General features: G+C 42.5%; 1 protein-coding gene across 4 annotated transcripts in view; it reads right to left on the reverse strand.

Annotated features, from left to right (window-relative positions):
* PRUNE1 (prune exopolyphosphatase 1) overlaps positions 1 to 12,882 on the reverse strand; it is a 19,840-nt gene continuing 6,958 nt past the window's right edge. For 2 of the 4 annotated variants that reach the window (XM_027534038.1, XM_027534047.1), the window contains 7 exons: positions 11,489 to 11,581; positions 10,611 to 10,813; positions 8,782 to 8,966; positions 7,901 to 8,059; positions 6,200 to 6,294; positions 3,626 to 3,784; positions 1 to 1,860 (listed from right to left, as the gene is read on the reverse strand). In XM_027534038.1, the coding sequence (XP_027389839.1) occupies positions 1,432 to 1,860; positions 3,626 to 3,784; positions 6,200 to 6,294; positions 7,901 to 8,059; positions 8,782 to 8,966; positions 10,611 to 10,813; positions 11,489 to 11,581 (1,323 nt within the window). In that variant the 3' untranslated portion in view covers positions 1 to 1,431. The remainder of the gene's footprint in view (positions 1,861 to 3,625; positions 3,785 to 6,199; positions 6,295 to 7,900; positions 8,060 to 8,781; positions 8,967 to 10,610; positions 10,814 to 11,488; positions 11,582 to 12,882) is intronic. The other 2 variants (XM_027534062.1, XM_027534054.1) reach the window with 2 other exon arrangements.

Consider the following 12,882-nt stretch of genomic DNA (forward strand, 5'->3'; position numbering starts at 1 on the left):
AACAGGAAAAAAGTATTTAATACTTTAACAAAATGCAAAATAAAAGTAACCAAGTTACAAAACGTAAATTCCTTTGGTTCAATAATCACACCACTATTTTACCTTCCAATGGCTACAAACATCATCCCTTCAAAGTGAAGTCAGACCGTTTCCCTTATATGAAGACATCATGTCAAAACCATCACATACCCCACTGTTCCGCCAAACTGTTGACAACCCACAGGAAACAGAGCTGTTGGGGAGGAAAAGAGGGAGAAGGTTGGTCTGAAGAGAAAAGAGGGACTCTACACATGCAGAACAAGTCGGGGGGTGGGGGGGCTCTGTGCTGGGTCACTATGGTAGGAATCATACCCCTGTACATGCTACATGAGGCTGAGGACCTTGGTACAATTACAGAGAAACAAACAATCCAGTGACCCTGAGCACTCCCAGGGAAACAGAAACAAAAACAAAAAACCAGAGGGGCTGAGGTGGCAACGGGACAGAAACCAGGGAACATCAGTTTTGCAGACGGGGAAATGAGACTTGAAGGAGTGAGTGTCTGGACAAAAGACATAGTTTATGGCACTCGTTATGAAACTTCTTGTTTCCTTCTACTCTCTCCAAGAGGAGAATGAGATGGGTAAGAAATCAGTAGAGCCAGGGCTCTCATGGTATTTTTGCCATCTTTTGAGAAGAGTGCCCAGGAGTCTTAAGGTCTTCCCAGGGGTCTCCTGAACCAGGGGTCTTCTGGATCCCTGTGGCTCTGGCTCAGAGATTCAGAGAAACTGAGAGCTAGGCCACCTGATCAGGACAGAAGACAAGGGCCTCCAATCTGCCCCTAAATAATCCTGAAACAGTCACAATAAGCTAATAGAAATTTAGCCATTTGGGATCAGACACCATCACCTAACTGGGGGGCAGAGAGAGGAGTTATGGAGGTGGAAATGAGCTAAAGGCTAAAACCAGAATAAGCTTAAGGTAGGTACTGTATTCAATAAATACTTGAATTAATAAGAGAATAAATGAATACTGGAGACAATGCATGTTTGGTTCCATAAGAAATACCAGTTCTGTCAAAGAGCCTGACTGAGGGCACTCTTGGGGTACACATTATTTCTGTGCCACTCTGCGGCACCTGTATGTTACTACATTATGTAATACATACTAATGTATGTTATCACATTATGACCCTGGCAAATGAAACAGATGATAGTCAGTGCGGTATTCAACAGTTAAATTAAATAATAAAATTTGTTTGATTGGTTGAGATTGTGGGGGAAAAAGGTAGAAAGCCAGCTCAGCTTTCTTTCTCTTCTTTCTCCTCCTAGTAATGACAACAGTACACCAGATCCTGGAACAATGAAGAAGACGGAACTGCTGAAACACCTCAAAACATGCATTCAGGATGGTTCAAGCAACCTCTCTCACTTTCCCCTTCCCTCTCAACGGTCATTTCTTAGACAGGGAGGCAGTGGTAGGTTCTGACAGCGAGATCTGACTACATTTCTCGAAGATGACTTCGGCTGAGAACTTCGGCAGCCCCTGATCCAGGGGGCACTCGTCCACCAGGCTGTTCATGGGCGTGGGGGGCAGTGGAGGCTCCTCCTCATCCTGACTCAGTCCAGAAAGCAGGGAGTTGCCTGCCCTGTCCAATTCTTTGTCCACCTGTTCCCTTGACACACCCTCTGTCTCAGGCTGTCCTAAAGGGATGTTCGTGGAGTCAAAATACGCTGACAGGGCTTCCTGGAGCAGAGGCAGAACTTTCTTTCGAGAGATCTGGGTGTTGCCTTGAAGATAGGCTTGGAGGTCAGGGTGGCTGCTTGGGACAGGGGTCAGCTTCAGGGGTGGAGAGTGGGAATGTTCCAGGATTCCACAGATCTAAAGAGGAGACAAGATGGGGAGATGGTATATAAGGTGGTGAAGCAAAAGGCTGAGACTTCTAAGAGACGCCTCTAGCAGAAGAGGAAAAAAAAAAAATGTGTTTTTTTTTTAATTTAAATTAAGTCATCCAGAGTTGTTTTATTGCTTGCACATCAGCTAATACTGATTATTAATATACAGTATTTTAGAAACAGAAGAAACGTTTGAGATCATATATTTCATTTTATTAATAAGTAAACCAAAGTCCAGAGAGATTTGATGTCTTGAACACAGATGATGGTAGAGTCTGAACCAGAATCTGGGACTCCCCGCTCCTAGAATTTTGTTGTTTCCAAGGGTACTGCTCTGTTTAAAAACTTGAACTCTATCCTTAGCTGAGATGGGCCAAGTATCTGCATTGAAGTCAGGGGAACGATAGAGGCAGAAAGAATGAATAGATCCAATGGGGCTGGGAAGTATGCCAGGCACTGCGCTATGTCTGGCCATTTTCAAATACTAATTTTCTCAATCCTCACAACTACCTTACTGGTTGGTATTACTATTACCCTCATTTATAGTTAGGGAAACTGAAGCTTAGATAGATTAGGTACTTGCCAAAGGTCAACTCTGAATGAAGCAAAGCTGATAGTTGAACTCAGGTCTGTCACTAGAGCAGTGTCCTAAATTATTATATACCATCTTACCAAAGGAGAAAGAGAGGAAATGGTAGGGCAGACGGTGAAAAGAGGACTACCATTTCCCAGCATAGAGGCAGCCAGGGCGATGGTCAAGTCATCAGAGGGACTGTGGCAGGCAGAAGAGGGGAGATTCAGGAAGGTGGGGTCAAAGCACCCTTTCCTTCATGACATGATTACTAAGAGTTCCTTGTGCCCAGCAATGAACTTCACATATGATACTATGTTTCACGATCACATCACACTAGGTAGTAATATGCCATTTATGGACTCAGAAGTCAACTGACTTCCCTTTGGTCAACGTGCCAGTAAGTGGCAAATCTGGGACAGTAAAGCCTATTTATCTACCTTTAAAAGGGTAGCTCTTTCCACAATGCCAAACTTACTTTCCATTGAATGAAATTATGTTTGCTTCCTGGAGGAGAAGATAAAGACAGAGAGAGGTGGGAAAAAGCAGACATACCTTTTATGATCAAAAAGATTATCTGGCTGAATCCAGACCAGTCTAGCAGTCCTCATTGCTAAGAAATCCAAAGAATCTCTGGACTGCCTTAAGTCCACTCTTAAATTCTTCCCTGAGTTTATAAGTAACCAACAGAGGAAAAGAAAGGTGAAGAAGTGAGAAAGATGGCCAAATGGAAGATCAGAGTTAAAAACCAAACCTGCTCCTCAACTACTCTGCAGTTAGCACAGAGTAACTAATCCTTGCCCGGTTAAAGAGTGAAAAAGGTTTCTCTTCTGTTTTCAGTTTTCAAAGCAATAAAGTAAAAAGAAAGAAACTGATTTCCAGGAATTAGGAAATAGTGATTAAGTCAAGTTTTAACTCCAGATTTATAACAGGTTCTTTTAGCCCAATTTCAAGTCCTACTAAGTAGGAATTGTGTCTCTAATTTTCTTTGGAATCTCCGTTTCTCACCAATAGCATGATTAAGGATAGTCATATATAGAGAAAATGGAAAAAAAGGAGGAGGGAGTCTGGAAATAGATCAAGGACCTCTGTATAAATACAAGAACCAAGGAGAAGTCTTTATAGAACAGAGCAGTGCACACAGGCTGTACTCCATAGGACCCCTAGGATAGAGACTCACCGTCATTCGAAGTGCTGCGTGGGGACAGAAAACAGCCAACTGCCGCACTGGCTCATTGTAAGTGTTGAAAAAGATAGTCATGGCAACCAGGGCATCGTAGCTGTGAGCCTGGCAGAAGGCACAGAGATCTGCAAGGAGGCCAGACCTCTGCAGAAAAGCCTAAAACAGAAGAAACGGACAGGGCTGAGGGCTACAGCTGGACCCTCATTATCATCCCCACAGAAGATGCTTGTGAAAGGCTTCTTGCATGGTAACCTGGGACTTGTACTCCATAAAAAAGGTATCTAGTATTTCCTCTGTGCTATGTGTGTGCTGGAAGGCAACATATAGAATGAGGAGAATATAGGCTTTGGGTTCCGACAGAATTGGTTAGAAAATCAGCTCTATTGCTTCTCAGTTATATGATCAAGGATCCCTGATCATAAATTTCCTTATGTCAAATGAGGATAAATCATTTATCGAACATAATTGTTTTTGGTTTTTTTTTTGCTTCTTTAGCCATGAACTTTATTGTTTGAATATTTGCAATTATTATTCTATACACAAACGTTAATTTCTTACAAAACTCTGTATTCCATATTGCTAGGTCACTTTGCTCTTCATTTTATGTCACATTTCCATCAAGAACTATTTCCCCAAATCACAATCTGCCTGATTGTGTGTTGTTGTTGTTCAGTTGCTAAGTTGTGTACGACTCTGCGATGCCATAGACTAGCCCACCAGGCTCATCTGTCCATCTGTCCATGAGATTTTCCAGGCAAGAATACTGGAGTGGGTTGCCATTTCCATCTCCACATAATTGTTTTAAGAACTAAAAAATGATAATGTAACTAACATGCTGGACATGTCCAAGGCTATCTTGCTTTTGCAATCAAACAAGCAAGGTCTTTGCCTTGTGGGTATTTTTATTCTAAATAAAAACAGAATATAAATGGTGCATACAAATAAGCACAGACAACATGACAACTGCATCCTGGGCTCTTCATTCTTTGTCTGTCTATATTCTTCTCCAAAATCTCATGCAGTGTTTCCTCCAATGAATAACACCACCAGCTGCTCCAGATTAGGGCTTTTCTTTGTTCTTGGTATTTCTAATGAGTCAATTTATACTGTGATTATGGTACTTGGAAAGCCTTTTGTGTTCTTTAATTTTTTTTCTCTAGTTTTTTTTATTATAAAAAAAGTTTTTTTAAAGAAAGTTTTTGGCTGTGCCATGTGCCATGTGGGATCTTAGTTCCCAGAACAGGCTCTGAACCCCTGCTCCCTGCAGTGAAAGCGCAGAGTCCTAACCACTGGACTGCCAGGGAATTCCAAGCCTTTTGTGCTCTTATGTTAGGTTCCCAAACTAGGTTATGAGTAGCAAGAGAAGAGGCCAAACTATCCTTTTTTTAGTTATTTAGTGTTTTTTACATGTTACTTAGGAGAAAGCTGTGCAGTCTATGAAAGTATGTGTTTAGATCAGGTTGTTGACTGATTTAACCCAATATGATATGGAACTAGGTATTAAAATACCACTATGAGAGTTATATTCATTCACCCATTTGACAGATTCAGTGAGCATCCACTACGTGTCAGGCACTGTCAAAGTGCTGGAGATATACCCCAAAACAAAACAAACAGGGTCCCTGCTTTGGGGGAGTTGATAAACTAGCAGAGGAATAGAGACAAAAAACAAGGAAACCATGAAACGTGATTATTTCAGTGTGCTAAGTGTTATGAAAAACCTGTTGGCAGGTTAAGACTCTGTGCTTTCCACTGCAGGGGCCCAGGCTTGATCCCTGGTCAGGGAACTAGATCTTGCAAACTGCATGGCCAAAAATAAAAAGTAATTCTTAGAGACTTTTGAGCACAAAGGGTATTACTTTAGTTAGGGTAATCAGCAAAAACCTTTTAAAGGAGGAGATACCTGAGCTAAGTCCTGAACTAAAAGAAGGAGCCAGCTCTGCAGGAGTGCAAAGGCTCTGGGTTGAGAGTGAGTTTAATGGTTCTGAAAAACAGAAAGCAAATCAGGGTGGCTGCAGTACTGTAAGTGCAGGAATGGGGCTGGAATGAGCAGATGTCAGAGAAAAGGATGAAGGCCTGATCAAAGATGGCCCTTTAAACCACAGTAAGGCTTTAGGTTTTATTAGAAGTGTGATGAGAAGGCAGTAAAGGGAGGAGGGCCAATAGGATCTGACACGTCTTTTTTTGTCCATGCCTTGTGGCTTGCAGGATCTCAGTTCCCCAACCAAGGATTGAACCCAGGCCAGAGCAGCCAAAGCACCAAATCCTAACCGCTAGACCACCAGGGAATGCCCCTGGATCTGACTTATGTCTTAAAAGGGATCACTCTGGCTGCTGTGGGGAGAACGGTTTGCAGGGACTGAAAGTGGAGACAGGGAAACCAGCGTGGGGTCACTACAGGTCACTGGGGGTCTCACAGTGCAGTGAGAGATGATGGACTGTGGAGTTACAGTAGAGATGGAGAAAAGTAGGTACAAGATATATTTTGGAGGTGAGCCAGGAATAAGGGACAAGGTTACAAACAAAACTGAAGGTTTTCTCTCTCCACTCACACCTACATCTTGCTCTTACCTCCATATCCATATATATTGCACTAATGGCCACCTTAGTGCCTTGTCTGGAGATGGTCTTCTGGTCCTTTCTCAGCATCTGCTCTGTGGTCAGTCCTAGAAATTGGATGTGAGACTAAGGGTCAAACAAGAGAACCAAGAGAACCCAGGGTCCTAGGATCAGGAAGGTGATGACACCAAGACACGTCAAGGAAGAGGAAAAACACAGTCGCTCTTTGAGGCACAAAGAACAGGGCTCATACCTCAGGATGTAATTCTAGAATGGAAATTTATTTTAAATAAAAAATTATTTTCAATTACTGGGTCACAACAGTTACCTTTAGAGCAAGGGACTTTGGGGAGCAGGGAGAATGGAAGAAGGGAGGCTTTTACTCCTGATTTTCCCCTTTCTGGGTTGTTTCACTTTTCTAAAAGTACATGTGGGACCTTTTTAAATATCCACAAGCAGTGAAAGAAAGTCGCTCAGTCATGTCCAACTCTTAGACTGTACCCCGCCAGGCTCCTCTGTCTATGGAATTCTCCAGGCAAGAAGAATGGAGTGGGTTGCCATGCCCTTCTCCCGACGCAGGGACTGAACCTGGCTCTCCTCTACTGCAGGTGGATTCTTTACTGTCTGAGCCACCAGGGAAAGCTGGTGGTCCATTTCTTTCTCTTTTTTAAAATATCAACAAGAAATAGCTGGGTAAAAAAAGTCATGGAAGTTTTTCTTCTTTTATTTTGTCCTTTCTATTACTGTTTTTGTTTAGTCGCTAAGTCGTGTTTGACTCTTTGCAACCCCATAGACTGCAGCACGCCAGGCTTCCCTGTCCTTCACTATCTCCTAGAGTTTGCTCAAATTCATGTCCATTGAGTCAGTGATGCTATCTAACCATCTCATCCTCTGCCTGCCCCCTTCTCCTGCCTTCATTTTTTCCCCAGCATCAGGGTCTTTTCCAGTGAACTGACTCTTTGCATCAGGTGTCCAAAGTATTGGCACTTCAGCATCAGTACTTCCAATGAACATTTAGGGTTGATTTCCTTTAGGATTGACTGGTTTGATCTCCTTGCAGTCCAAGGGACTCTCAAGAGTCTTCTCCAGTACCACAATTCAAAAGCATCAATATCCTTTGTATACTTACCCTAAATGTTTCTTCTGCTTCCCTAACCAGTGATCTAGATCTCCCTCTCAGTACAGCTGACCCTCTGTATGCAGGCTTCACACTCATAGATAAGGAGGGCCGGCTGTATTCATATATTTTGCTATTTTATATAAGGGACTTGAGTTCATCCAAGCATTCTGGCATCTGTGAGGGATCCTGGAACCACTTACCTGCAGATCCGAGGGACAACTATATTCCTTCAGCATACTTATGTCTATATTTTCTTTCTTTTTAAAAAAAAATTCATTTTTTTTGGCTGTGCTGGGTGTTAGCTGCAGCATGTGGGATCTAGTTCCCTGACCAGGGATCAAACCTGGTCTCCCTGTATTGGAAGTGCAGAGTCTTAACTGCTGGATCACCAGGGAAGTCCTTAAATGTCTGTATTTTCTAATTCGACTGAAAACCTCTGAGACTCTTAATATATTCCTTCTTATCCACACAACATACTAGCCAGCTTCTTTCTGGTGTAAAGCTTAAATCATTTAGCATGCTCTGACATTGTTTCGCTGGTTTTCAAGCATATAATGAACAAGGCTTTTGTCCACTAGTTTAACATTTCATACCTGATACATCAAACTTGGCCTTTTGCAGAGAATCAAAGATGTCATTTCTGCTGGGCAGATCTGGGAAGAGGGCCTCCAGCTTCTCTACATAGTGGCTGTCCTTGAGGGTTGCCTTTCCAATCTTAAGGTCCATGTTCACACAGTCCAGGAGGATTGTTCCTGCGGAGAAGGAGCATGGCAGAACTCAAATGCTGTGGCACTCCATTCCTGGCAACTAGAGCACACATTACCCTCAAACCCAATGGACACAATACCTAAGGAGACTGTATGGCAACTCACGGAAAACAAAACAACTGGGACCGTGTCCTGAGTGAGACATCCCAAATCCAAACTGAAATGTAGGCACAGAAATGGGGAAAAGGTAGAAAGGAAGTGTATCTCAATTCCTGGAGATTTTGAAACCTAGTCAGAGAGAGATGACCTCTCTTCCGTAGGCCAAATTCCAGTTGGAAGAGATAGTTGAATCCAGTTCTCTCTCTCTCTCTTTTTTTTTAACAAATGGAGAAAATAAGAACAAAAAAGGTTAAGAGATTTGTTCAAGGTCATATAACTACTTCCTGGGCAGAAATGGTATTAGAATTCATTTCCTGCTTCTTTGGCTAGTCCTCCTTCCATTATACAATGCTACTAATAGGCAGCTCCTAGGTCTGTTGTTTCATGCTTCCTTTCTACTCTCTCCAACAAAATATTCCCCAAGCCTTCAAAGGACAAAGTACTTGAAAGCCTTTATAATGCCTAACTGCTCCTTGAAAGAACCTCCTTCGTTATGGACTAACTGGCTTTGAGAGGGTATGGTCAGGCTGGAAGACTCTGAACTTCTTCACTTTCCCTTCTCTGGGATGGGATAAAGGGTCAGGTCCCAACCCCCAAGCCACCCTCACCATGAAGAAGGGCTGCAGTTTGCCTGTCCAAGATCTCTGGTGCCCCCTGCAGGATTCTCTCGGCCACCAGGGTAGCGCAGGACCCCACCAGTTCAACTGAAACATGGCAGGGAGGGCAGTGTCTCTGATCGATGGGCCGATGGTCTAGCACCTCTGCCACTGCCTCCTCTAGGGCTGCGTCACTTCTGTGTGGGAAAGGGGGGATGTGGGGGAAAGAGAAAGAAAGACAGGTAGGGGCACTCCAGCTGCACCTCCACATGAAGAAAATACAGACATCCTAGGTGAACACGTAGATCTTTGATCACTTCCACCTCTGCCCCACTCCTCTCAATTCTTGTCTTAAATACTATAACTGAGGCCATCTTTAAATACTGCATAAGTGAATTTGACAAAGTATCAGCTACCCATATCTCATCCACGTTTGATGTGCCTTTCCAGTTGACACCTGGACACCCAACATCTAAATCTCTCCTATTTCCTTAATTCACTTAACATCGCAATTTCATGCAACTCACAGGATCCTATGGCTTCTGGCTCAACTCCCATCCATTCCCTTCTCTCCAGCCCTCTGCTGCTGCCTTATTCTAGGCCCTTAATCTCTCTCATCTGAACTACTCCAATAGTTCCTTAACCAAACATTTGCTTTCAGGGTCCTCCTAAACTGTCCTCCACAAGGCTACCTGCATGATCATTTGAAAAATGCAAATTTGGTTCTGCTAAGACCTGGAATAAAGAGAACTGACAATAGCTCCCCGCTGCTCTAAAATAAAGTCTAATCTCCTGGAAGGGCCTACAAGGTCTTCATGATCAGGCCCCTGCCTATTAGTTATCTTTTTTATGTCCTGCTTCTCCCTCATAGTTTATGTTCCAGTCATGCAAAACAAATTCCAGTTCTCCCAAGTCACCATACTATTTCATGCCTACCTGCATTTTACTTATCTGAATGTTCATTACTCTGCCTGGATACTTTTCCTAATTACCTCACCTCCTCATACACCAAGCAAACATCGAGTCTTTCAAGACTGAGATCAAGGATCCGTTTTGTTAGAAAAACTTTCCTGACATCCTCCACTCCCCACTTGTATATTTAACCACTCCATCCTCCATGCACCTACTGTCCCCTAAATGACAGTTACCACTTACCTCTAACACCCATTACAAGGACCCGTTTGTCTAGTTCCCTCCTGACTAACAACTGCTTGAGAACAGACTCCACTTCACCTTCATCCTCTAAACAGAAGTTTATTAATGAGTGAGTAGATAGATGGACTAGCGCCCGAAGGCTATCCTATCAGTACCCCTGCTATAACCAGTGTGCTCAAGGAGAAAAATATACATATTAGTATTAGTAGGAGCCAGAGACACTTGGAAAGATCAGTATTCATATTGCTTTGTTGGCCAGTTTTTTCCAATCCTAAATTAGGGATGGAATTATTATAGGTGTGTTCATTTATTAAATAGCACTAATGAGATACTGCTTTATGAAGGAAATGATTTTGCTAATTTTTTAAAAATACAATTGTAACCATTATTCAAAGGTTTCTATTACAATAAATCTGCCATGAAATCTTAAAACAATGATACCAAAGGTAGATCTAAATTATTTCCGAGTTATCCTTTAGTTTGAACTCTTCATGTTTCTATTTCTTTTTATTACTTGTATAATTAAAGAAGTGACAATATTTTTTACTGCCTTTCTATATCTGGTATCACTCATCAATTATGATTAGCCCATGAGATCCCTGAGAGCAAACATTCTTCTCTTTGAAAATCTTACTCATCACAGCCCATGGCACACGATATGTATCAGCTTTATTTCTTCCACGTACTTGGGTAAGACATGATGGTCAACAAGGATGAGGGTGAGCTGGCCAGCCTGGTGCAGTGCATGGAGGTCAATCTCATCCCGGAAAATCAAGACGGACTCTGGAATGTGAATCTTCTGAAGGAAGAAGACATTGTCACCTCGTAGAGGTAGCTCTGAACGTTTTATATTTAAAACTGGCACAAAGACTTCCTCGGCCTCAGTTGTCTGGATAGGAAAGTGAAAAGAAGATATGGCTGTGTTATGTGACAGGATAGGAAGTCACAAGACCACTGGGACTAAGGAGACATGATCTTGGGGAAGTTACTGCCTTCGTCAAAGCCACAGTTTTCCAGTCTGATCAAAATAAAAGGATGACCCTTACCCTCTTTCTTTCTTAGCAATAACATGAAGGTCAACAAGACAACTCATGGAAAAGGCCTAGTTCTGGATGCTGCAGAGAAGAAACTATCGGTCCTCCAGAGCCGACACGGGCATGAGGAATATACACAGACCACTGACACCCACTGTTGTTCAGTTGCTAAGTTGGGTCTGACTCTTTGCAACCCCATGGACTGTAGCACACCAGGCTTCCCTATCTCCACTATCTCCCAGAGTTTGCTCAAATTCATGCCCAATGAGTCAGTGATAACCCAGTAACTGACTATGAATACTGCTTTATGGTTTACAAATTCTTCTGCTCATTGTACAAAATACATCTGCTCATTTGATCCTTACAGCAACACTGCAAAGTATTATCATTTCAGATTGTATAGTTACTGATATGAGACTTAGCAAAGTTAAGGGATCTGAGTTACCTAAGGCTAAATGCTATCAAACAGCAAAGCTGGGTTTTGAATCCAAATCTTTTCTTTCTAAGGGACTCTGTTCCTAGGTACTCACCTTTGCCAGGTAAAAAGCCAGGGCAAGGGCTGACACCATGGAGTCCAAGTCACAGGCTTCATTTCCCAGCACAACATGTATGGGTCGGGACTCCTAGAGAGGCGGGAGAATGGGATTAACAAAAGCATCCTCTAATCATGTCCATTTATCTAATACACATGTAGGGCTGCACACACATCCTCTCGGTGATCTTCATAGAGGAGGTAGGTCAGATATTCTTATGGGTCCTCATTTCCCGGATAAGGATATTAGCTAAAAGGGCATATGTGTTCTGGCCAAGCTTTAAGCATTCCACACGTGTCTACTTAATGGAAACGTACTCCTTCCTCTCTACCACACTGTCTCCTTGAATGTTAAACTTTCAGAAGAGCAGTAAATAATCCTCTGATTCTTACGCTCCTTGGGAAACTCAAGGAGTAGTCAAAGGTACAGCATCTGGGGTAGCTGATGTATTCAAACCATATCAACTCTGGTTTGTACTTTTTTCCTATTTTCAAATAGGGAAAAGAATCCTTTTACTTCTAAATGAGAACAGGCGAATAGACTTTGAAAATAAAACTAAAAATAAGATCAAGTCCCTTATCCAAATATCTAGTCCATGAAATTCCCCCTACTCAGAGGAGTGTCAATGATAGCCAGATTAACCAACACTCTCACACCCAAGAAACTGACACTTTCTCCAATGGGTTCAGACTAAAACAAAAACAATTGCTGCTGCTGGAACTTTTATTTTTAAAGCTTTGAAAATCCAGCAGCTGATAAGAAGTCTGAAGAGGGAGGCACATCTGTTGTTAGTATTAACCTTGTAATTTTGCATCTCCCTATCGGACTTTAAATAAAATACACTAAAACCTACAGATGCCCAAAATAGCAAAGATGCATTTGGCCAGGTGAGATGAGACCATATCATCCATGGCTCGGCTTAGGCACAAGGATTCTCTTACCAGTTTACTTTTGAATTTCTATCTCAGCCTACTTCTCAAAGAGAGGAAGGAATACGAGAGATTCCTTAAGAGATGCACTAGCTGCTGAATTTCAGCCCCACTGGCCTTTTGAACTGCACAATTCTTGGCTGCAGGGGCTGTCTGCCTGTGCATTGTCATATGTTTGGCAGCACCCCCAAACTCCACCTCCAGTCATGACAATCAAAATGTCTCCAGATTTGCCAAATATTCCACACGGGACAAAATCACCCCCAGTTGAGAACTGCTGGGTTACAGAAAAGTGAAAATCCACTCTGGCTTCTTCAGTCAGGGAAGATATGCTAGACAGAAGATTTTAGAGAAGTGGGGAAGCATTTAGAAGAGTAAAACATAATAAGCAATGGTTTATCAAGTAATATAACTTTAGGAAGAAAGAGAATCTAGGGGGACCTAGAATCAGCTTCCCTGTAT

The sequence above is a fragment of the Bos indicus x Bos taurus genome, chromosome 3 (genome assembly GCF_003369695.1).
Source record: "Bos indicus x Bos taurus breed Angus x Brahman F1 hybrid chromosome 3, Bos_hybrid_MaternalHap_v2.0, whole genome shotgun sequence".
In the NCBI taxonomy this organism is placed as follows: Eukaryota; Metazoa; Chordata; class Mammalia; order Artiodactyla; family Bovidae; genus Bos; species Bos indicus x Bos taurus.